Consider the following 26,109-nt stretch of genomic DNA (forward strand, 5'->3'; position numbering starts at 1 on the left):
CATCGAGTCTGCTCCGCCATTCAATCATGGCTGATAAGTTTCTCAACCCCATTCTTCCGCCTTCTCCCCGTAACCTTTGATCCCCTTACCAATCAAGAACCTATCTATCTCAGTCTTAAATACGCTCAATGACCTGGCCTCCACAGCCTTCTGTGGCAATGAATTCCATAGATTCACCACTCTCTGGCTAAAGAAGTTTCTCCTCATCTTCCCTTTACTCTGAGGCTGTGCCCTCGGGTCCTAGTCTCTCCTACTAATGGAAACATCTTCCCCACGTCCACTCTATCCAGGACTTTCAGTATTCTGTAAGTTTCAATCAGATCCCCCCTCATCCTTCTAAACTCCATCGAGTATAGACCCAGAGTCCTCAAACGTTCCTCATATGTTAAGCCTTTCATTCCTGGGATCGTTCTCGTGAACCTCCTCTGGACCCTCTCCAGGCCCAGCACATCCTTCCTGAGATACGGGGCCCAAAATTGCTCACAATATTCTAAATGTGGTCTGACCAGAGCCTTATAAAGCCTCAGCAGCATATCCCTGCTTTTATATTCTAGTCCTCTCGAATTAAATGCCAACATTGCATTTGTCTTCCTAACTACCGACTCAACCTGCAAGTTAACCTTAACAGAATCCTGGACTAGGACTCCCAAGTCCCTTTGCACTCCAGATTTCTGAATTCTCTCCCCATTTAGAAAATAGTCTATGCCTCTATTCTTCCTACCAAAGTGCATGACCTCACACTTGCCCACGTTGTATTCCATCTGCCACTTCTTTGCCCATTCTCCTAACTTGTCCAAATCCTTCTGCAGCCTCCCTGCCTCCTCAATACTACCTGTCCCTCCACCTATCTTTGTATCATCTGCAAACTTAGCCAGAATGCCCTCAGTTCCTTCATCTGGATCATTAATGTATAAAGTGAAAAGTTGTGGTCCCAACACTGACCTCTGCGGAACTCCACTAGTCACCAGCCGCCATCCTGAGAAGGACCCCCTTATCCCCACTCTCTGCCTCCTGCCAGACAGCCAATCTTCTATCCATGCTAGTACCTTGCCTCTAACACCATGGGCTCTTATCTTACTAAGCAGCCTCCTGTGCGGCACCTTGTCAAAGGCCTTCTGGAAGTCCAAGTAGATAACATCCATTGGCTCTCCTTTGTCTAACCTACTCGTTACCTCCTCAAAGAATTCTAACAGATTTGTCAGGCATGACCTCCCCTTGATGAAACCATGCTGACTTTGCCCGATTTTACCATGCACTTCCAAGTATTCTGAAATCTCATCCTTAATAATGGACTCTAAAATCTTACCAACGACCGAGGTCAGGCTAATCAGCCTGTAATTTCCCGTCTTTTGCCTCACTCCCTTCTTAAACAGGGGGGTTACATTAGCGATTTTCCAATCCTCTGGGACCCTCCCTGACTCCAGTGATTCCTGAAATATCACCACTAACGCCTCCACTATCTCTTCAGCTATCTCCTTCAGAACTCTGGGGTGTAATCCATCTGGTCCAGGTGATTTATCCACCTTCAGACCTTTCAGTTTTCCTAGCACCTTCTCCTTGGTAATGGCCACCACACTCACCTCTGTCCCCCGACTCTCTTGAACTTTGGGGATGTCACTCCTGCCTTCCTCTGTGAAGACTGACGCAAAGTACCTATTCAGTTCCTCCGCCATTTCTTTGTTCCCCACTACTACTTCTCCAGTGTCACTTTCCAGCGGCCCAATGTCCACTTTTGCCTCTCTCTTACCCTTTATATATCTAAAAAAAAAACTCTTGCAATTTTCTTTTATATTACTGGCTAGTTTATCCTCATATTTAATTTTCTCCCTCCTTATTTCTTTTTTAGTTGTCCTCTGTTGGTCTTTGTAGGCTTCCCAATCCCCTGGTTTCCCACTGCTCTTCACCGCATTGTATGCTTTCTCTTTAGCTTTTATGCTGTCCCTGACTTCCCTTGTCAGCCATGGTTGCCTCGTCCTCCCTTTAGTATGCTTCTTCTTCCTAGGGATGAATTTTTGCTGTGTCTCCCAAATTACTCCCAGAAACTCCTGCCATTGCTGTTCCACTGTCTTTCCTGCTAGGCTCATCTCCCAGTCAATTCTGGCCAGCTCCTCCCTCATGCCTCTGTAGTTGCCTTTATTCAACTGTAATACCGTTACATCTGATTCCAGCTTTTTCCTCTCAAATTGCAGGGTAAATTCTATCATATTATGGTCACTTCCTCCTAAGGGTTCCTTCACCTTAAGCTCCCTTATCAAATCTACCTCATTACACATCACTAAATCTAGAATTGCCTGTTCCCTTGTGGGCTCCACCACAAGCTGCTCCAAAAAGCCATCTCAACAGATCAGAATCTGTGTAGCGAGAAACACAGATTTAGAAATCCCAGGGGGACCTGAGAGGACACTGACCTAAACGTTTAACTCTTGCTGCCCCTCTTCGCAGGAACTGAGTGTTCCTTGCGCCATTGGAGTGGTTTAATCACATTGTCGTATCTCCTCAGTTTGTGCTGCTGACCCCTGGCTGACTTGGGCTGAGGCACTTTGACTTGTGTCACTGGTCCCTGGGCTAAGGGTAAGAAGGGATTCTGTTTGTTATTGGCGACTCCTACCAGAAGTGGTGTTGCCGACTCTCCCAGGATTACCCTGGAGTCCAGAAATTCAGGATGAATCTCATGGGCGGTGGGGGGGGAATCTCGGAACAGAGGGAGGTCATTTAACCCCCTCGAGCCTGTTCCACCATTCAATAAGGTCATGGCTAATCTGCAATCTAACTCCATATACCCATGCCCACCTTTGGCCCATATCTCTTAATACCCTTGGTTGATAAAAGCTGACCAATCTCAATTTTAACATTTTGCAAAATTGATCTAGCGATTTGTGGAAGAGAATTCCAAACTGTTACCACCCTTTGAGTGTTTCTTAATTTCACACCGGAGAGATCTGCCTCCAATGTTTAGTCCAAGCTCCTAGTTCTAGGTTCTTCAACCCAGTGGAGATAGTTTCTCACTCTCTATCCTACCTGTTTCCTCAAAATGTTTTGAAAACTTTGATCAAATCTCCCCCTTAATCTTTTCAATGTCATGGAATGGGACCCTAGTTTGTGTCATTGCTCCTTGTAACTTAACCCCTGGAGTTCAGGGATCATTCTGGTGAATCTACTCTCCTGAGGCCTCTCTCTAAGATGTGGTGCCAAGAACTGCTCAGTGTAACTCCAGGTGTCATCCAACCAGGGCTTTGTGTCACTGAATCATGACTTCTACCCCCTTGTAATCTAGACCTGCAGACACTTAGGGGGGAAAAAAAACAGATAGAAGTGATAAATAAATTGGGTGTTTGTTGGTTTTTTTTGCAATCCTGTGTTGTTTTTTGCAAATATATTGGAAATGGGAAAAATATATTGTTGGGCTGAATGACAAGAACCATCCATTCTGTTAATGAAGAGCCTGCTCGCTTTCTGATTGGCTGTGGGGGCAGGGGTGGGCGGCATCGGGGTACCATGAAGATGGACATCTGAGCTGACCAATGGCTGGAGAGTGGGGGGTGGGACTATTGGTGATGGGAGGTCATGTGATGGAATGTGGTCACCTCTAAATTGGAAGGTGTAGGTCAGAGTGAGGATAAGCTCACACTTGGGGGGGCCCCCCCCTTAGTCAGCCTCCCCCAGTCAAATAGCAGCCATGGCACTATGGGAGGGGTGGGAAGGGAGGTAACGTTAATTAAGCTGACTAGTTTAAGCAGAATGTGTGGAGGTTCTGCCTTAACTCTGACCCCTCGTGCAGCTCCCAGGGCCTGGACCTACAGATCCACTGCTGACCCTGTGTGACCCTCCATTCTAGCATAGAGACAGTAACTGGGAGTTTGAGCAGAGTTTGTGACGTGAAGGGTCCATCACAGGAGAACGACTGCCCTGTAGAGGGGTCAATAACTGAGTTAAATGATTGGAGATAGCGAGAACTGGTCTTGTTGCATCCAAACTTTCAAAATGAGCAGGGATTGGGAAGGGATTTGTGTCTCTGGGATTCTTTGCATTGGGAATTAGTGAGAAGAGGTTTGGGATTTGGAATTTTATGCACTGCGATGAGTTTGGTCCATTGGGATTCATCGGGAATGAATGGGAAGGAGATTGCTCCTTTGGGATTGTGTACCATTAAAGTAAATGGGAAAGCATTGGGCTTGTTGGGAACCTGCGTAGCAGGAATGAATGGGAAGCGGTTCGGTCCATTGGGATTCAGTGGGAGTGAATGGGAAGCAGTTTGGTCATTGGGCTTCAGGAAAGCGGGAGTGAATGGGAACGTGGCTGAGCTCTTTGGGAATATCTGTTGAATTGATGTAATGCCGTCCGTTAAACTTGATTCGACATCTCACCTTCAAACACAAACCACCTTGTAGGTTGTACCCCCCCTCCCACACCTCCCATAGTGCCATGGCTGCTATTTGACTGTGGGAGGCTGACTAAGGGGCGGGGGAGGGGGCCCCCCAAGTGTGAGCTTGTCCTCACTCTGACCTATACCTTCCAATTTAGAGGTGACCACATTCCATCATATGGCCTCCCATCACCAATAGTCCCACCCCCTCACTCTCCAGCCATTGGTCAGCTCAGATGTCCATCTTCATGGTACCCCAATGCCGCCCACCCCTGCCCCCACAGCCAATCACCAGCTTTAGTCACCAGCTGAGTGACTAACCTTCTAGCCCTCAGTGTTCCTGATGGACTGAGCAAGCTCAGGGATGTGTCTGAATGGGTCGGTCTTTTATAGTGAGCTCGCTCTGAGAACTGTTCAATAGAGTCAGCTGGGGCAGGGGGAGGGAGGCGGGTGGAGGGGGGGGTGGGGCTCAAATCTTTTGTCTCCTTTCCACGTGATGTCACTAACAATTTTATCCTCTTTTGCTTTGGCAGGGACATGGAGATTTTAGCTTTGTTTGTGTCGTGCATGTGTCATGACCTGGACCACCGAGGGACAACCAATTCCTTTCAAGTGGCATCAGTAAGTGCTGAGGATTGAGGAGAGCATCGAGCTCAGGGTAGGGCTCCCTCCGATTCCCCTGAGCTGCCTCAGAAAGATGATCAGTGAGCAGGAATGTGCCCTTGTATACGCTCCATCGCCCCGCAGCCAAGAGGCAGCACTGTCCAGAGGCACATGAGGCAGGCAATTGATGAATAACAAATGCGACAAATGCCTGGCCAGTCAGGTTTTGGTAACAATTAGCAAAAAAACCTTTTATTTATTTAGTACCTTGCATTCCCGTCGGATGTCTCAAAGTACTTTTTGAAGTGTAGTCACTGTTGTAATGTAGGAAATCAGAAGCCAATTTGCTCACAGCAAGATCCCACAAACAACATTGTGATAATGACCAGATAACCTGCTTTTGTAATGCTGATTGAGGCATCAATATTGGCCAGGACACCAGGGGGAACTCCCTTTCTCTTCAAAATAGTGCCGTTGGATATTTTAAAATCCAGCAGGTTTAACATCTCAGTCGAGAGACGGCACCTCTGACAGTGAGGTGTTCCCTCGGTACGGTACTGGGGGAGGCGGGGTGGGGTCAGTGTTGTTTTTTGGGCTCGAGCCCTGGACTGGGACTTGAGCCCGGAACCCTCGGACTGGGAGGCGAGAGAGGGATTTTCCATCGTGCTATCACTATGCAGCTGGTAGGCTGGGGTGGGTGAGGACGGGGCAGGTAGGCTGGGGTGGGTGAGGACGGGGCTGGTAGGCTGGGGTGGGTGAGGACGGGGCTGGTAGGCTGGGGTGGGTGAGGACGGGGCAGGTAGGCTGGGGTGGGTGAGGACGGGGCGGGTAGGCTGGGGTGGGTGAGGACGGGGCGGGTAGGCTGGGGTGGGTGAGGACGGGGCGGGTAGGCTGGGGTGGGTGAGGACGGGGCGGGTAGGCTGGGGTGGGTGAGGACGGGGCGGGTAGGCTGGGGTGGGTGAGGACGGGGCGGGTAGGCTGGGGTGGGTGAGGACGGGGCGGGTAGGCTGGGGTGGGTGAGGACGGGGCGGGTAGGCTGGGGTGGGTGAGGACGGGGCGGGTAGGCTGGGGTGGGTGAGGACGGGGCGGGTAGGCTGGGGTGGGTGAGGACGGGGCGGGTAGGCTGGGGTGGGTGAGGACGGGGCGGGTAGGCTGGGGTGGGTGAGGACGGGGCGGGTAGGCTGGGGTGGGTGAGGACGGGGCGGGTAGGCTGGGGTGGGTGAGGACGGGGCGGGTAGGCTGGGGTGGGTGAGGACGGGGCGGGTAGGCTGGGGTGGGTGAGGACGGGGCGGGTAGGCTGGGGGCGGTGAGGACGGGGCGGGTAGGCTGGGGGGGGTGAGGACGGGGCGGGTAGGCTAGGGTGGGTGAGGACGGGGCGGGTAGGCTGGGGTGGGTGAGGACGGGGCGGGTAGGCTGGGGTGGGTGAGGACGGGGCGGGTAGGCTGGGGTGGGTGAGGACGGGGCGGGTAGGCTGGGGTGGGTGAGGACGGGGCGGGTAGGCTGGGGTGGGTGAGGACGGGGCGGGTAGGCTGGGGTGGGTGAGGACGGGGCGGGTAGGCTGGGGTGGGTGAGGACGGGGCGGGTAGGCTGGGGTGGGTGAGGACGGGGCGGGTAGGCTGGGGTGGGTGAGGACGGGGCGGGTAGGCTGGGGTGGGTGAGGACGGGGCGGGTAGGCTGGGGTGGGTGAGGACGGGGCGGGTAGGCTGGGGTGGGTGAGGACGGGGCGGGTAGGCTGGGGTGGGTGAGGACGGGGCGGGTAGGCTGGGGTGGGTGAGGACGGGGCGGGTAGGCTGGGGTGGGTGAGGATGGGGCAGTGGTGCTGTGTGGAGGGTGAGGATGGGGCAGTGGTGCTGTGTGGAGGGTGAGGATGGGGCAGGTAGGCTGGGGTGGGTGAGGATGGGGTAGTGGTGCTGTGTGGAGGGTGAGGATGGGGCAGTGGTGCTGTGTGGAGGGTGAGGATGGGGCAGTGGTGCTGTGTGGAGGGTGAGGATGGGGCAGTGGTGCTGTGTGGAGGGTGAGGATGGGGCAGTGGTGCTGTGTGGAGGGTGAGGATGGGGCAGTGGTGCTGTGTGGAGGGTGAGGATGGGGCAGTGGTGCTGTGTGGAGGGTGAGGATGGGGCAGTGGTGCTGTGTGGAGGGGAGCAGCTGACTCCCCTGACAATGCTGTGTTCCCCCAGTCCGGTGTGAAAGTGTTGTTCTGGAGCACATGCTCCAGTTCTGGAGTGGGTCTCGAACTCCCCCCACCACCTTGTGACTGAGAATCAAGAGCCTCGCCCCCACACTGGATTTACTGAGGGCACCCTGGAATTTTCTCAGGCCACAATTGTTTCAATATCTCCACCAATCATCTACAAGAATTTCCATCTCCACCGGGATGCCCCATCACCCCTTCCCCCCACACCGAGGTTTGTTTAGACTTGCATCTCATTCATTCCCTATAAGAATCCCCATTGACTTTCGCCTCAGTCTCTCAATCCATTGCAACTTACAAACAAGGGGCAGGAGGAGGCCATTCAGCCCCTCGAGCCTGCCCCGCCATTTAATAAGATCATGGCTGATCTGATAGTGACCTCAAATCTGCATCCCACCTACCCCCGATAACCTATCACCCCCTTGCTTCCCAAGAATCTATCCACTTCTGCCTTAAAAATATTCAAAGACTCTGCTTCCACCACCTTTTCAGGAAGAGAGTTCCAAAGACTCACGACCCTCTGAGAAAATATTTCTTCTCATCTCTGTTTTAAATTATTTAATTTATTTTTAAACTGTGACCTCTAGTTCTAGATTCTCCCACAAGAGGAAACATCCTCTCCACATCCACCCTGTCAAAACCCATCTGGATCTTATATGTTTCAATCAATACTCCCCTAAATCCTCTAAACTCCAGCGGATACAAGCCTAATCTGTCCACCCTTTCCTCATAAAACAACCCGCCCATTCATTGTATTAGTATGGTAAACCTTCTCTGAACTGCTTCTAACACATTTACATCCTTCCTTAAATAAGGAGACCAGTACTGTACACAGTACTCCAGATGTGGTCTCACCAGTGCTCTATATAACTGAAGCATAACCTCCCTACTTTTATATTCAATTCCTCTCACAATAAACAATAACATTCTATTAGTTTTCCTAATTACCTGCTGTACCTGCACACTAGCCTTTTGTGATTCATGCACTGAGACACCCAGATCCCTCTGAATCTCAGAGCTCTGCAATCTCTCACCATTCAGATAATAAGTTTCTTTTTTATTCTTCCTGCCAAAATGGACAATTTCACATTTTCCCAGATTCCACTCCATTTGCCAGATCTTTGCCCACTCGCTTAACCTATCTATATCTTTTTGTAGCCTCCTTATGTCCTCTTCACAGATTACTTTCCTACCTATCCTTTGTGTCATTAGCAAATTTGGCAACCATCCCACCCATCCCTTCAACCCAAGTCATTTATATAAATTGTAAACAGTTGCATTTACGTAGCAACTTTAATGGACAAAACATTCCAAAATGATTGCGGTGGAAAGCACAGATGCCCAGGAGGTTGCGTGACATGGAACAGGGTAGTGTCAGCCCTTGGCCCTCTATATTCTTGAGCCAGAAGGTCGTAGGTTTTAATCCCACTCCAGAACTTTGGCCAGAATTTTTACCTCGTTGGGTGGGTTCGGTGGGGGCGAGCGGGAGTGGCCGGGAGGCGGAGGGGCATGTTAGTGGGGTGGTGAAAAAGGCATTTGGGACACTTGCCTTTATCAATCGAGGCATAGATTACAAAAGTAGGGAGGTCACGTTGGAGTTGTATAGAACCTTGGTGAGGCCACAGCTGGAGTACTGTGTGCAGTTCTGGTCGCCACATTATAGGAAGGATGTGATTGCACTGGAGGGGGTGCAGAGGAGATTCACCAGGATGTTGCCTGGGATGAAACATTTAAGTTATGAAGAGAGGTTGGATAGACTTGGGTTGTTGTCGTTGGAGCAGAGAAGACTGAGGGGCGACCTGATCGAGGTGTACAAGATTATGAGGGGCATGGACAGGGTGGATAGGGAGCAGCTGTTCCCCTTAGTTGAAGGGTCAGTCACAAGGGGACATAAGTTCAAGGTGAGGGGCAGGAGGTTTAGGGGGGATGTGAGGAAAAACTTTTTTACCCAGAGGGTGGTGATGGTCTGGAATGCGCTGCCTGGGAGGGTGGTGGAGGTGGGTTGCCTCACATCCTTTAAAAAGTACCTGGATGAGCACTTGGCACATCATAACATTCAAGGCTATGGGCCAAGTGCTGGGTAAATGGGACTAGGTAGGTAGGTCAGGTGTTTCTCACGTGTCGGTGCAGACTCGATGGGCCGAAGGGCCTCTTCTGCCCTATGTGACTGCGATTGGGGCCGGACTGTGATTTCACGCTGACAAGTCAATGAAGGCCTTCCCCGCGTGACACATGCGCTGCCTCTGTGTGTGTGTGTGTGTGTGTGTGTTGGGGGCATGGAGGGGAGGAAGAGGGTGAGTTCAAAAAACATGTCACCTCATGTGACTCTGTCACGTGATCAGAGACCTGTTAGAAATGAGAAATTATTAATGACGGATGGAAAAAAACCCCAACCCGCCCGTGGATGAGGTTTTGCCAAAAATGCAAAGGCCGCTTGGGCTTTTTCACCTGCCCGTCAGCCGTAAGGTTGGACAGGCAGCGAAAAATTAAACTCAATGACATTGTTAACGGCCTGAACAGGCCTTTTAATTATTGGCGGGCGGGCTGCCGACTCCGGCGCTTACCCACCACCCGAAATATCGGGCAAGTGCGCGAATACGTTGGGACACTCGCCCGACCTCACCGCTCGTCACTTTACCCTCGTTCAGATCGGGCGCGCGCCCACCCGACAAGCTACAAATTCTGGCCTTTGAGGACTTCACCTAGGCTGGTTCCAGTTATCTCAGCGTGAACAATGGCACCTCATCGCTGCCAAGGGGTGGTGGCAGAGTCGGTGATACCAGCCACGTGGAAGAGAACGAGTGAACGTCCTTCCATAGCCCCTCACAACGCCTAGGAATTGGGCACAATTCTCATCAACAACTTACAGCTTGTATTTACATTAGCGCCTTTACCAGCCTCAGCTGTTAGCTGTGGCTCAGTGAGTAGCAGTCTTGCTTTGTGACACCTGCAGGTTCAAGTCCCGCTCCAAGGACCCCCAACACAGAAATCCAGCTCGATGCTCCAGTGCAGCACTCAGGTGGTGCCACACTGTCAGAGGTGCTACTTCTGCAGTACTGAGGGGGTGCTGCACTGTCAGAGGTGCTACTTCTGCAGTACTGAGGGGGTGCCACACTGTCAGAGGTGCTACTTCTGCAGTACTGAGGGGGTGCTGCACTGTCAGAGGTGCTGCCCCTTGGGGGCAAGACATTAAACTGAGGCCTGATCTACCTGCTCAGGTGGATGTAAAAGATCCCATGGTCACTGTTTCGAAGGGGAGCAGGGGAGTTCTTCCTGGTGTCCTGGGCCAATATTTATCCCTCAGTCAACACATCACAGAAGCGTAAACCGGATTATCTGGGTTGTTTTCGCATTGCTGTTGATGGGATCTTGCTGTGCGCCGCCTGGCTGCTGTGTTCCCTACATTACGACAGTGAGCAGCACTGCAAAAAGTACTTCACTGGCAGCAAAGCACTTTGAGACATCTGGTGGTCGTGCAAGGCGCTATACGAATGCAAGTCATTAACACGGTAAAACATCCCAGCGTGCTTCACGGAAATATTAACAAGCAGAATTTAACACAAGCAGGGCTGATTGTCCCGCTCTCTGTAATCCTGTCTGTATGTAAAAGACTGGCCCTCTTTAATGGTGTGAAATTTCTCTTGTACCTGCAGAAGTCGGTGTTGGCAGCATTGTACAGCTCTGAAGGATCAGTGATGGAGGTACGCCATTCCATTTCGTCTTTCTATGCTCAGTCACAATCAATGAGACCGTCCCTATTCAAAGAACCTGCATGCCAGTTGAATCCCTAACAGCTAACAGGCCAACTGGTCCCACTTCGGACTGGCACATTTGGCAACGGGCTCACTCACGTGAAACCAGTTACCAGCTAAGCCCAAGCTGGTTCCAGTTAAAGCCGGCTGATTAAAATATTAGTGCCAACTGGGAAACCCAACTGGCTCCCTCCCTGTTGGGAATACCGGTCGTTTTGGGGGTATCGAGGGGGATCTTTCCAGTTCAGACTTTCTGCTGATTTTTTCTCCCTTTGGAGAAAAAATGGGAGATGAGGCTGGGAGCAGGATGGGAACAGAACGAAGGAGCAACGTTAAAGTTGACGTAGGGAAATCCTCAATAGAAAGTCCAAGTCCCGTGAATGCTGGAAATCGTAAATAAAAACAGAAAGTGCCAGAAATGCTCAGCAGGTCAGGCAGTATCTGCGGAGAGGGAAACAGAGTTAACGGGCTGAATTTTATGTGGGGGGTGGTGGCTGGGGTGCTAATTGGCTTGAACTCAACTGATTGTCTTAGATCGGCTGTTAGTGTAGCCATGAGCGCACTCGGGATTGTACAGCAAGTGCTGCCCAATTGTGGATTCACACCTGACAGTAGACATTTTGTTTTAGGCTTTGCAAGGTCAGGCTGGTTGAGTTCTCGCTAATCGCTACACTAAAAACCAATTAAGATAATCAGTAGAGTGCATGATGTGGCTCATTTACACCTGCTACAAGCGACACACATTCATACTCAGGGACTCATTCTCTGAAAACAAATGGAACGCGTTCAAGCCTTACGCCTTTTTTGAATTACCCGGGAGCTTGGGAAGCCTATAGTTTCCCATTACTTTCTCCATGGCAACGCCTCAGCTAATCAAAGCCGACTTTGCCAACCAATCAACACCCCCCTTTTCTCCTGGGGTATAAATTGTTCTGATCATTTGAAATTTGACATTCTTGTGTTTGTCCTGATGAGTACAGACAGACAGACAGACAGACAGACAGACAGACAGACAGACAGACAGACAATGGATTTAATCCTCACGGCAGCAGGTGCTGTATTGTGATGATGACACAAATAAAACGAGTAATCATAATCCATAACAAAGTTAAATGGAAATAAAATGAAAGGATTGCACAATGATGAACATTTCACAAAACAAATAATCACAATAAGTTGCAAAATGCAGGTCTCCTTAATTAATTCAGGGAATAAAAATGAAAGGTCCCCTGCGCTCTGCATTTTGTATTAAAGTCCATCGATCATATGTTGTCAGGTTGACTTCATTAAATCCTCAATCACTTACACACTATTTATGAGTTTTACAAGTCAGGGGATCGAGCTGTCTTGTAGTCTATTCATTCTCTATGATCTTTGTGGAATGGGGTCTGGAATGTGGGAGAGCAGCCAGGGGAGTGTTAGAATGGGCGAGTCTAGAGGGGACAAAGGCCTGGGTGAGGGTTTCAGCAGCGGATGAGCTGAGATGGGCAAAGCCGGGCGATGTTACGGAGGTGGAAAGAAGGGGTCTTACCAACGGCTTGAATACATGGTTGGAATCTCACCTCAGCATCAAGCATGACACGGGGGCTGTGTCTAGACTGGCTCCATCTCACACAGTTGCCAGGGAGAAGGGTGGAATTGATGGCGGGGGAATGGAGTTTACGATGAGGATCCTTCATTCTGAGACTTGTGACCCCGTGTTCCAGACCCCACGGCCGGGGGTGGGGGGGGCGGGTGGGGGGGATCATCTTCTCAGCAGAAACATTTGCATTTCTATAGCGCCTTTCGCAAACTTAGGATATCCCAAAGAGCTTTACGGCTAACAAGGGACTTTTAAAGCGTAGTCACTGTTGCAATGCAGGAAATTCAGCTGCCAATTTGTGCACAGCAAGCTCCCACAAACAGCAATGAGAAAATGGCCAGATCATCTGGCTTCATGATGTTGATTAAGGGATAAACATTGGCTCCGACACCCAGGAGAACCCCCCCTGCTCTTCTATGGGATAGTGGCCCTGCGATCATTTACACCAGCCTGAGAGGGTAGATGGGGCCTCAGTTTAATGCCTAGCCAAAAAAGATGGTTCGTTCGACAGCACAGCACCCCCTCGGAGTTTCACCTTTGAATTTTCCCCTCAAGTCCCTGGAGTGGGACTTGAACCCATGACCTTCCTGATTTAGAGACAAGAGTGCTACTCACTGAGCCACAGCTGACAAAGGGTGTTGGGGTATTATGCAGGTAAAGGCATGGGAGTGGAGGATGGACAAGAGGCCAGAGTGAATAAAGTCTGTGAGGGGTATGATGATCATGGGTGGGGCAGTGTGGGGTCAGGATTTGTGGGTCTATGGTGGGGAGGGTTGGTGGGGGTTACACAGATTTTGGGGGAAGGCCTGAGGCCCTGTGTGGCTCTGAATGCAAGGATGAAGCCCAACTCCTTGGAGGGTCCTAACTGTCTCCTTCTCTCTGTCAGAGGCACCATTTTGCACAAGCCATCGCCATCTTGAACTCTGAAGGGTGCAACATCTTTGAGAATTTCTCCCGGAAGGTGAGTGTGAGACCTTGGAGGTTCGGGGTCAGCTGGAGAGGGTGGGGATAGGGAAGGTGGGGGAAGGGTGAGCTATGGGTTCAGCTAGAGGGAGTGGAGGGGTGAGGGAATGGGGGCACTTTATGACTCTGTAGGCCATCGATGGGAAGGGACTTTTGGGACTTTGTATGCATGTCAATTTTACTTTGTGTTGGTTCTCTATGAGTCCCCCCGCCAAAGTATCCCAATGTGCCTGAATCCCAGAATGTCCTAAATTGCAGTGTTCCCCTTATCTTAGTATCCCTATATCCCAGTGTTTCCCATGTTCCCCAAATTCCAGCGTTCCCTATATTCCAGCATCCCTGTATCCCACTGTTCCCCCATTCCAATTTGCCCCTTATCCCAGTGCTCCCTGTATCCCAGTGCTCCCCGCATCCCAGTGCTCCCCGCATCCCAGTGCCCAGTGGGGAATTCACATTTTATTCATTGCTTCGTGCACAGGATTACCAGAGAATGCTGGACATGATACGGGACATTATTCTAGCAACTGACATGGCTCATCACCTACGCATCTACCCACAGCTCCAGGAAATGGTTAAAGGTACCAGCGCTCGTTCCGATAAACAGAGGTACAGGGCGACAGGAATTCAACTGTTCACGTGATGCCCAAATTATAGAAGCGTTTGTCGTGTATCATCCGCTCTTCACTGCCATCTAGTTCAGAGGAGGTTCACTAAGCTGATTCCTAGGATAAAGGGTCATGAGGAAAGGTTGAGCAGGTCGGGCCTACACTCACTGAAGTTTAGAAGAACGAGAGGTGACCTTATTGGAACATATGAGATCCGGAGGGGGATCGACAGGGTGGGTGCTGAGAGGATGTTTCCCCATGAAGGGGAATTCAGAACTAAGGGGGCACAGTTTCAGAATAGGAGGCCTCTCATTTAAGATGGAGATGAGGAGGAACTTGTTCTCTCTGAGGGGCATTAGTGTTTGGAATTCTCTCCCCCAGAGAGCAGTGGAGGCTGGGTCACTGGGTATATTCAAAGCTGAGTTAGACAGATTTTTGATGGACAAGGGAGTCGAGGTGGATGGGCAGGAAAGTGGAGCTGAGACCTCAGTCAGATCAGCCATGATCATACTGAATGGCGAAGCAGGTTTGATGGGCTGAATGGCCTAATCCTGCTCCTATTTATGAACCTGTGTGCGCGTGTCTATGAGTGTCAGCTCCTGTACAGCGCACACAGTGAGAAAAAGGGAATGATTCACTGCATGTTGTAAAATCCTAGGATCAGGTGGGATTGATGTATGAAAGAAAAGGAGTTGGAGAGACATGGGAAGAGGATGAGGAGGGATGAGTTGGAAAGAGATGGGAAGAGGATGAGGAGGGATGAGTTGGAAAGAGATGGGAAGAGGATGAGGAGGGATGAGTTGGAGGGAGATGGGAAGAGGATGAAGAGGGCTGAGTTGGAGAGATGGGAAGAGGATGAGGAGGGATGAGTTGGAGGGAGATGGGAAGAGGATGAGGAGGGATGAGTTGGAGGTAGATGGGAAGAGGATGAGGAGGGATGAGTTGGAGGGAGATGGGAAGAGGATGAGGAGGGATGAGTTGGAGGGAGATGGGAAGCGGGTGAGGAGGGTTGAGTTGGAGGGAGATGAGAAGAGGATGAGGAGGGTTATTTGATTGATGGAAGGGTAAGCTTTGATAGGGTTGGTTCAGTCTGTTAGTCTATCAAAATTCTCATCTACTTTATGTGTAAAAATTGTATTGTGGTCAAAGAGAAAACATTTTTTCTTGAAGCTTGAAGAATAATAATTGTATTTATATGGCACCTTTAAAATAATAATTTTTAACATTTATTTTTTCATGGGACATGGGACAGCATTTGTTGGCCGTGAACTCAGGCTAATTGGATAGCTCCTTCAAAGAGCTAGCATAGGCTCGATGGGCAGAATGTCCTCCTTCCGTGCTGGAGAGTTGTATGATTCTATAAAAAGCAAGGGGCTTATCCCCGGTGTCCTGGGGCCAATACTAAACTCTCAACCAACATCACCAAAAACAGGTGATCAGGTCATTACTCATTGCCATTGGTTGCTGTGCTCAAATCAACATTTCCTGCATTACAACACAGTGACTACACTTCAAAAAAGTATTTCACTGGCTGTGGAATACATTGGAGCATCCTGAAGATGTGAAAGGGGTGCTATATAAATGCAAGTCTCACTTTCTTGTTCCCTTTTTCTCTTGCACCTGGTGGACTCAGGGGAAACTTCCGCCCATCGAGCTCCCCAGCGTCTCCTGCGCCCAACCACCACCCACCCACCCCTCCCCCAGCCCCCCACCGACCAATCCCAAACTCGAATGCTTTCCTGCCGTGTTACTAACCTCCTTTGTCTCACGATAGCTTACGACAACGATAGCATCACCCACCACACCCAGCTGTTGTACCTGCTGATGACCGCCTGCGATCTCAACGATCAAACCAAAGGATGGAAGACCACCACAAAGATAGCGGTAAGAGCGCTAGGGGCGGAGACAAAGTCAACAGCAGCCCATTCAATCACAACCACGTCAACCACTTGCATTATGATGTAGGACCTCCGCGATATCCAATGGATAAGGAGGCACGAGGTACTTCACCACAAAGTTACCAGATAAAACGCAACATCGAGCCAAGGAAGGACAGGTTTTAGATCGATGATTTGGTCAAAGGGGTAGGGCTGTGCTGAAGGAGGAGAGAGAGATTGGGGGATGTGGGGGGGCAGTGGGGAGGGGGTGGTCCTGGGGGAAGTTGTTTGGGGAGCAAATTCCAAGGCTTGGGGCCCAGGCGGCTGACAGCTAGGCCTCCCATGGCAGAGCGACTAAAGTCGGGGATGCTGAAGATTTGGAGGGCTGGAGGTGGTCACATCAGTAGAAAAAGGGGCAAGGCTGTAGTGGGATCTGAACACGAGGATGAGAACTTTACATTTGCCGGACCGGGAGCCAGTGTAAGGTCAGTGGACACAGAGGCTGACAACAGGACCTGGTGTCAGGACTTGTGCATCAGCCGATGGTACTAACGCGAAAAACCTTCAGAAGGTGCTTCACAGAGGTATAGGCATCGGGCACTGAGCCATTGAAGGAGATATTTGGACAGGTGACCAAAAACCTGTGACCCTCAAAGGAGGAGGGAGAGGATGGGAATTCCAGGGCTTATTGACCAGGCAGCTGAAGGCACAGCCACCGATGGTGGAGCGATTAAAATCAGGGAAGCCGAAGAGGCCGGAATTGAGGAGTGTAGAGATTTCGGAGGGTTGTGGGGCCAGAGGGGGTTACAGAGATTGGGGAGGGGGTTTGAGGCTTTGGCAGGAATTGAAGACAAGACACTTCAACCAATTGGTTCCAGATTCCTTTACAATCTCCACTGCGGCTCTCCCAACTCCCCTGACCACCAAAACACACCCTCCCTTCCCCCTCCGAACCCCCCAACCAGCTCCTCCTCCTCTCACCACCACCACCACCACCACTGCTGCCTGGTGAACCCACTGACTTTGTTAGCTGCCTTTGGACTTGAGACAAGGACAGGCCAGTGATTTGGCTGTGATACTTGCTCCACTCCTGGCTGAACGAGTTGTCACCCAGCACCTCTTGTGGGAGAGAAGCCTCAGGGAAATCAGAAATGCCGAGTGGGTGGGAGTGGGGGTGGAGGGGGACGGGGAGGAGAGACGGGGGCGGGGGGGGGCGGGGAGGTTGGTGTTGGGAGCGGTGGTGGTCACAGCAGCAGGATTGTCCCTGGCCCCATTTGCTGCAACCTGAGGTGTCACAAGTGTCTCAACAAAACTGTCATAAAAGCAACTAACACTGGAAACACTCAGCCAGTGGAGAGAGAAGCGGAGTTAACCTTTCAGGTCTGTGATCGTTCATTGAAAGTGCAAAATGCTGGAGAAGTGACAGGTTTTAAGCAAGTACCGAGGCGGGGAAAGTGACAATGGGGGTGATGGTGCAAGGCAAAAGCAGATGATCATAGAACAAGTAAAGAACCAAACACTGAATCTCGAGGGAAAGGATGAACTATCGATCTATCGGTCCCTGTTGCTATCTCCATGAAAGCCTCAGTCAGAGTCGACTTTCCAACCAATCAGCTCCTTTTTTTCCTGTAGTATAAATAAAATCACAGAATTGTTACAGTGCAGAAGGAGACCATTCAGCCCATCGTGTCTGCACTGGCTCTCCAATGGAGCATTGTGACCTAGTGCTGTGGCCCTATCTTTTCCCCATACCCCTGCACCTTGTTTCAGTTCAAATAATCGTCTAATGCCCTCTTGAATGTCTCGATTGAACCTGCCTCCACCACACTTCCAGGCCGTGCATCCCAGACCCAAACCACTCACTTGTGAAAATGTTTTTTTCTCACGTCACATTTGCTTCTTCTGCAAATCACTTTAAATCTGTGCCCTCTCGTTCTTGATCCTTTTATGAGTGGGAACAGTTTCTCCCTATCTACTCTGTCCAGCCCCCTCATGATTTTGAACATCTCATCAAATCTCCTCTTAGCCTTCTCCTCTCCAAGGAAAACAGTCCCAACTTCTCCAATCTATCCTCATAGCTGAAATTTCTCATCCCTGGAACTGTTCTTGTAAACCTCTCTTGCACTCTCTCCAATGTGTTCACATCCTTCCTATAATGTGGCGCCCAGAACTGTACACAATACTCCAGCTGAGGTCTAACTAGTGTTCTATACAAGTTCAGCATAACCCCCTTCTCTTGTACTCTATACCCTAATAAAAAGCAGGACACTGTACGCTTTATTAACTGCTCTCTCCATCTGTCTGCCATCTTTAATGACTTATGCACATACACACCAAGATCCCTCTACTCCTGCACACCTTTTAGAATTGTACCCCTTATTTTACATTGCCTCTCAATGTTCTTCCTACCAAAGTGTATCACCTCACACTTCTCTGCATTGAACTTCATCTGCCACCTATCTGCCCACTCCACCAACTTGTCGATGTCCTTTTGAATTTCTACACTGTTCTCTTCACAGTTTACAATGCTTCCAACTTTTGATCCGTCCACAAACTTTGAAATTGTCCCCTGCACACCAAGATCTAGATCATTAATATCTATCAGGTAAAGCGAGGGTCCCAGTACTGACCCCTGGGGAACTCCACTACAAACATTCCTCCAGCCCGAAAAATATCCATTAACCATTACTCTCTGTTTCCTGTCACTCAGCCAATTTTGCATCCACATTGCTACTGTTGCTTTTATTCCATGACCTATAACTTTTCTCACAAGTCTGTTGCACAGCACTGTATCGAATGCCTTTTGGAAGTCCATGTACACCATAGGACCGTAAGACCATAAGACATAGGAGCAGAAGTAGGCCATTCGGCCCATCGAGTCTGCTCTGCCATTCAATGAAATCATACCTGATCTGATAATCCTCACCTCCACTTTCCTGCCTTTCCCCCATTACCCCTGATTCTCTTACTGATTAAAAATCTGTCTATCTCAGCCTTGAATATAATTAATGGCCCAGCCTCTACAGCCCTCTGCGGTAAAGAATTCCACAGATTCACTACCCTCTGAGAGAAGAAATTCCTCCTCATCTCTGTTTTAAATGGGTGACCCCTTACTCTGAGATTATGCTCTCTGGTCCTAGAGTCTCCCACAAGGGGAAACAACCTCTCAGCATCTACCCTGTCAAGCCCCCTAAGAATCTTATATGTTTCAATAAGGTTGCCTCTCATTCTTCTAAACTCCAAGGAGTACAGGCCCATAAGAAAATCCCTTCATACCTGGGATCAACCTAGTGAACCTTTGCTTTAATGACTGGAAGCCAGTGTCCAGTGGCGTACCACAGGGATCTGTGCTGGGTCCCCTATTATTCGTCATTTATATAAACGACATAGATCACTATGTGGGGGGTAGGATTAGTAAGTTTGCGGATGACACAAAGATTGGCCGGGTGGTTAACGGTGAGGTTGAGTGTCTTGGGCTACAGGGAGATATAGACGGGATGGTCAAATGGGCAGGTAAGTGGCAGATGGAATTTAACCCTGAAAAGTATGAGGTGATACACTTTGGAAGGAGTAATTTGACAAGGAAGTATTCAGTGAATGGAATGACACAAGGGAGTTCTGATGAACAAAGGGACCTTGGCGTGTGTGTCCATAGATCTCTGAAGGCAGAGGGGCATGTTAATGGGGTGGTGAAAAAGGCATGTGGGACACTTGCCTTTATCAATCGAGGCATAGGTTACAAAAGTAGGGAGGTCATGTTGGAGTTGTATAGAACCTTGGTGAGGCCACAGCTGGAGTACCGTGTGCAGTTCTGGTCGCCACATTATAGGAAGGATGTGATTGCACTGGAGGGGGTGCAGAGGAGATTCACCAGGATGTTGCCTGGGATGAAACATTTAAGATATGAAGAGAGGTTGGATAGACTTGGGTTGTTTTCGTTGGAGCAGAGAAGACTGAGGGGCGACCTGATCGAGGTGTACAAGATTATGAGGGGCATGGACAGGGTGGATAGGGAGCAGCTGTTCCCCTTAGTTGAAGGGTCAGTCACAAGGGGACATAAGTTCAAGGTGAGGGGCAGGAGGTTTAGGGGGGATGTGAGGAAAAACTTTTTTACCCAGAGGGTGGTGATGGTCTGGAATGCGCTGCCTGGGAGGGTGGTGGAGGCGGGTTGCCTCACATCCTTTAAAAAGTACCTGGATAAGCACTTGGCACGTCATAACATTCAAGGTTATGGGCCAAGTGCTGGTAAATGGGATTAGGTAGGTAGGTCAGGTGTTTCTCACGTGTCAGTGCAGACTCGATGGGCCGAAGGGCCTCTTCTGCACTGTGAGATTCTGTGGTTCTGTGATTCTGTGATTCTCTGGACTGCCTCCAATGCCAGTATATCTTTCCTTAGATAAGGGGACCAAAATTGTTCACAGTATTCTAGGTGTGGTCTAACTAGTGCCTTGTATAGTTTTAGCAAGACTTCCCTATTTTTATACTCCATTCCCTTTGAAATAAAGGCCAACATTCCATTTGCCTTCCCTATTACCTGCTGAACCTGTGTGCTAGCTTTTTGGGATTCGTGCACAAGGACTCCCAAATCCCTCTGTGCTGCAGCTTTCTTCAGTCTTTCTCCATTTAAATAATATCGAGCTCCTCTATTCTTCCAGCCCAAAGTGCATAACCTCACATTTTCCCACAATATATTCCATTTGCCAAGTTTTTGCCCACTCACTTAACCTGTCTATATCCCTCTGTAGTCTCCTTCTGTCATGTTCACCACTTGCCTTCCCTTCTATTTTTGTGTCATCTGAAAACTTGTCAATAGTACATTCACTTCCCTCATTTAAGCCATTAATATATATTGTAAATAATTGTGGCCCCAGCACTGATCCCTGTGGCACTCCACTAGTTACAGGTTGTCATTCTGAAAATGCCCCCCTTATCCCAACTCTCTGTCTTCTATTAGTGAGCCAGTCCTCTACCCATGCTAATATACTACCCCCCAACACCCTGGGCTCTTATCTTATTAAGTAGCCTTATTTGCGGTATCTTATCGAACGCCTTTTGGAAATCCAAATATATTACGTCTACTGGTTCCCCTTTATCTATCCTGCTTGTTACCTCCTCAAAGAATTCTAATAAATTTGTTAGGCATGATTTCCCCTTCATGTTGACTCTGCTTGATTAGATTATGTATTTCAAAATGCTCTGCTATCACATCCTTTATAATAGACTCCAATATTTTCCCAATGACAGATGTTAAGCTAACTGGCCCATAGTTACCTGTTTTTTGTCCCCCTCCCTTTTTGAATAAGGGCCGTTCTCCAATCCCCTGGGACTTTTCCAGAATCTAAGGATCCTTAGAAAATTACTACCAGTGCCTCCACTACCTCTGTAGCTACTTCTTTTAATACACATCAACAGCATTACCCTCATCAACCTTCTCTCTTACCTCTTCAAAAAAACTCCTGCAAGTTAGTTAAACATGATTTTCCCTTAAGAAAAGCATGCTGCCTCTTCCTAATCAACCCACATTTTTCCATGTGACTATTAATTCTATCCCAAATAATTGCTTCTAGAAGCTTCCCCACCACTGAAGTTAAGCTGACTGGTTTGTAATTGCTGGGCTTATCCTTACAACCTTTTTTGAACAAGGGCGTAATGTTTGCAATTCTCCAGTCCTCTGGCACCACAACTGAGTCTAGGGAAGACTGAGAGATTACGGCCGGTGCCCCTGCAATTTCCACCCTCACTTCCTTCAATATCCTTGGATGCATTTCATATGGTCCGAGGGCCTTGTCGACTTTAAGTACCAACAGTTTATCCAATATCTCCTCCTTATCAATTTTGAACCCTTCTAGTGACAGAGTTTCCTCGTCTGTCACCAAGGCCTGGGTAGCATCTACTTCCCTGGTAAAGACAGTATTCATTTCATACTTCAACCATGCCTCCCGCCTCCATGTGTAAATCCCCTTTTTGGCCCTTAACTGGTCCTACTACTTTTATTGCCCTTTTACTATTTATGTGCCTATAGAAGACTTTGGGATCTCCCTTTATGTTGGCTGTCAATCTTTTCTCATAATCCCTCTTTCTTTTCCTTTTTTTGCTTCTTCACCTCTCCTCTGAACCTTCTGTATTCAGCTTGGGTTCTCAATTGTATTTTCTACCTGACACCTGTCATAAGTGCACTTTTTCTTCTTTATCTCAATTTCTATCTCCATTTTCATCCAGGGAGCTCTGGATTTGTTTGCCCTGCCTTTCCCTTTTGAGGAAATATATCTTGACTGTGCTCAAACCATTTCTTCTTTGAAGGTAGCCTATTGTTCAGCTACAGTTTTTCCCTTTGGTTCCAGTCTATCCGGCCCAGCTCTGTTCTTGCCCCATTGAAGTTCGCTCTCCCCCAGTTGATTATTCTTAATTTGGGTTGTCCATTGTCCTTTTCTACCATCACCCTAAACCTTACAATACAACGATCACTGTCTCCTAAATGTTCCCCCACTGACTCTGGATCTACTTGGCCCACCTCATTCCCAAGAGCCAGGTCTAGCAGTGTCTCCTTTCTTGTTGGACTGGACACATACTGCTGTAGGAAATTCTCCTGAACACAATCTAGGAGCTCTTGCCCCTCACTGCTCTTTACACTACCACTTTCACAGTCCATGTTTGGATAATTAAAGTCCCCCATTATAACTACTCTATAATATTTGCATCTCTCTGCAATTTCCCAGCAGATTTGTTCCTCTACATTCTTCTCACTAGTTGGTGGTCTATAGACTACACCGAACAATGTAATTGCACCCTTTTTGGTCCTTAGCTCCAGCCAAATTGATTCTGTCCTTGAACCCTCTGGGACATCCCCTTTCTCCAGCACTGCAATGCTCTCCTTAACCATCACCCGCTCCTCCTTTCCTTCAGGCCCTATTTTTCCTGAACACCTTGTGCCCAGGAATATTTTACACCCAGCCCTGCCCTTCCTTGAGCCAGGTCTCTGTTGTCGCCACAACATCATGGCAATCTGTGTCTGTAACTCCCCAATCTTATTTCGGTGCATTCACATACACGCAGATATAGACTTCATTACTTTCTCCCTTACTCCCACTCTGCCTATTAACTTACTATTCTCAATTCTAGTGTTATCTGTCTCTCCCAGTATTTTGTGTGCCTTGGTATTGCTTTCTAATATTCTCTCCTGGTTCCCACACCCCTGGTGAATTCATTTAAAGCCTCCCCCCCACCGCCAACAGCACTAGCAAAACACCCTGCGAGGAACTCAGTCCCAGCTCTGTTCAGGTATAACCCGTCCGGCTTGTACAGGTGCCATCCCCCCCCAGAGCCAGTTTCAATGTCCCAGGAATCTAAAGCCCTCCCCACTGCACCGTCTTTCCAGCCACACAGTCATCTGCCTTATCCTCCTATTTCTGTACTCACTGGCACGTGGCACTGGGGGTAATCTGGACATTTGAGGTCCTGCTTTCTAATCTTCTACCTAGCTCCCTAAATTCTGTCTGCAGAACCACATTTCCATTCCTAAGTCATTGGTACCAACATGGACCATGACCTCTGGCTGTTCACCCTCCCCCAGAAGAATGTCCTGCAGTTGCCCATTGACATCCTTGACCCTGGCACCAGGGAGGCAACGTGCCATCCTGGAGTCACATCTACGGCTGCAGAAACGCCTGTCTGTTCCTTTAACTAACGAATCCCCTATCATTATTGCTCTTCCTTCTTCCTCCCCACCTGCACAGATGAGTCACTCGTGGTGCCACAAACCTGGCTCTGACCGCATTCCTCTGAGGAACCAACGCCCTCACCAGTATCCAAAATGGAAAATGAATTAGTGAGTGGGGCCCCAGAGGACTCCTGCACTACCTGCTTGGAGTACCTGACAGTCATCCATTCTCTTTCAGCCTCCATGCTCCTAACCTGCGGTGTGACCACCTCTCCGAACGTACTACCGACATAGCCCTGCCCCGCAGATGCGCCATAGTGACTCCAGCCGTTGACTGAGCTCCGAAACCCAGAGCTCAAGTTACTGGAATTGATAGCACTTCCTGCACATGTGGTCATCTCAGTCACCAGGAGTGTCCACGACTTCCCACGTGTTACACATTCCAAATGACTGAGCTTCCCTACAATGTCTTAACTTTATCTCCCTTATGTTAACTCTATTTTACATCGGTTGACTTCTATTACTTTACGCAACTGGTCCTGGCTTCCCCCTTATTCCTAGTGTTTTACTTCTTTAAAAATAATACAGTTTTCTAATTTACAGCTATTTAAAGACACTCCCTAACAGCAGTTTCTTACCAGCCAATGAGCCAATGGTTTTCCTGTGATGTCACTGTTCATTTTTTAAAAAAACGTTCCGAGGGTGAGGTTTACGCCCAGGTCCATCTCTGCTCAGCTGTTCTGACTTAGAATAATTCTTGTGTAGACTCCACCTCTTTCCCCCTGTGCACAGAACTCCCCTGTGAGTCTAACTTCTTACTCACTGGGTCTCTGATGCACTCCGGCGTAGCCGCCCACCTCCTCAAGTGACCCCTATCGACCTAAAGTGTTGTGATGCTTTGAAATTTGGTATTCTTGCATTTGTCCTGATGAGTGCAAGATGAGAAACTTCGACAACACCTCTCACTTTTCAGCAACATTCAAGTTCTGAACTACCACACGACTGGAAAAAAAATGAATGGAGAGAATGTGTAAATGGGAAAAGGGTCAATCATTATCTGCATCTGCTGTTTGGGAAGATGTAGGGAGTGTCTACAACCTGCAACTGTTGAGTTCGGACAGTTGTACAGCGCTGAATTGAAATAAGAGTGTTGCTCCTCAAGCTTACACTGAGATTCATTGGAGCAGCATAGGAGGTGGAAGACAGAGAGAGCAGAGTGTAACAGTGTAGGAGACGGAGGATAGAGAGAGCAGAGTGTAGCAGTGTAGGAGACGGAGGATAGAGAGAGGAGAGTGTAGCAGTGTAGGGGAAGAAGGGTAGAGAGAGCAGAGTGTAGCAGTGTAGGAGATGGAGGATAGAGAGAGCAGAGTGTAGCAGTGTCGGGGAAGAAGGATAAAGAGAGCAGAGTGTAGCAGTGTAGAAGAAGGATAGAGAGAGCAGAGTGTAGCAGTGTAGGAAACGGAGGGTAGAGAGAGCAGAGTGTAACAGTGTAGGAGACGGAGGATAGAGAGAGCAGAGTGTAACAGTGTAGGAGAAGAAGGATAGAATGAGCAGAGTGTAACAGCGTAGGAGACAGAGGGTAGAGAGAGCAGAGTGTAACATTGTAGGAGACGGAGGATAGAGAGAGCAGAGTGTAACAGTTTAGGAGATGGAGGGTAGAGAGAGCAGAGTGTAACAGTGTAGGAGATGGAGGGTAGAGAGAGCAGAGTGTAACAGTCTAGGAGACGGAGGGTAAGAGAGCAGAGTGTAGCAGTGTTGGAGATGGAGGATAGAGAGAGCAGAGTGTAACAGTGTAGGAGACGGGGATAGAGAGAGCAGAGTGTAACAGTGTAGGAGACGGAGGATAGAGAGAGCAGAGTGTAGAAGTCTTGGAGACAGAGGGTAAGAGAGCAGAGTGTAGCAGTGTAGGAGATGGAGGATAGAGAGAGCAGAGTGTAGCAGTGTTGGGGAAGAAGGATAGAGACAGCAGAGTGTAGCAGTGTAGGAGATGGAGGATCGAGAGAGCAGAGTGTAACAGTGTAGGAGATGGAGGATCGAGAGAGCAGAGTGTAGAAGTCTAGGAGACAGAGGGTAAGGGAGCAGAGTGTAGCAGTGTAGGAGATGGAGGATAGAGAGAGCAGAGTGTAGCAGTGTAGGAGATGGAGGATAGAGAGAGCAGAGTGTAGCAGTGTAGGAGATGGAGGATAGAGAGAGCAGAGTGTAACAGTGTCGGGGAAGAAGGATGGAGAGAGCAGAGTGTAGCAGTGTAGGAGACGGAGGATAGAGAGAGCAGAGTGTAACAGTGTAGGAGACGGAGGATAGAGAGAGCAGAGTGTAACAGTGTAGGAGACGGAGGATAGAGAGAGCAGAGTGTAACAGTGTGGGAAATGGAGGATAGAGAGAGCAGAGTGTAACAGTGTCGGGGAAGAAGGATGGAGAGAGCAGAGTGTAGCAGTGTAGGAGACGGAGGATAGAGAGAGCAGAGTGTAATAGTGTAGGAGACAGAGGATAGAGAGAACAGAACGTAACAGTGTCGG

General features: G+C 49.1%; 1 protein-coding gene across 3 annotated transcripts in view; it reads left to right on the plus strand.

Moving 5' to 3' along the window:
* Positions 1-26,109, plus strand: part of pde2a (phosphodiesterase 2A) — a 279,683-nt gene that overhangs the window by 238,784 nt on the left and 14,790 nt on the right. For 2 of the 3 annotated variants that reach the window (XM_078544965.1, XM_078544966.1), the window contains exons 23-27: positions 4,897-4,984; positions 10,811-10,858; positions 13,378-13,452; positions 13,933-14,032; positions 15,834-15,943. In XM_078544965.1, coding sequence (XP_078401091.1) covers positions 4,897-4,984; positions 10,811-10,858; positions 13,378-13,452; positions 13,933-14,032; positions 15,834-15,943 — 421 coding nt within the window. The remainder of the gene's footprint in view (positions 1-4,896; positions 4,985-10,810; positions 10,859-13,377; positions 13,453-13,932; positions 14,033-15,833; positions 15,944-26,109) is intronic. The other variant, XM_078544967.1, reaches the window with a different exon arrangement.

The sequence above is a fragment of the Cetorhinus maximus genome, chromosome 7, assembly GCF_964194155.1.
Source record: "Cetorhinus maximus chromosome 7, sCetMax3.hap1.1, whole genome shotgun sequence".
In the NCBI taxonomy this organism is placed as follows: Eukaryota; Metazoa; Chordata; class Chondrichthyes; order Lamniformes; family Cetorhinidae; genus Cetorhinus; species Cetorhinus maximus.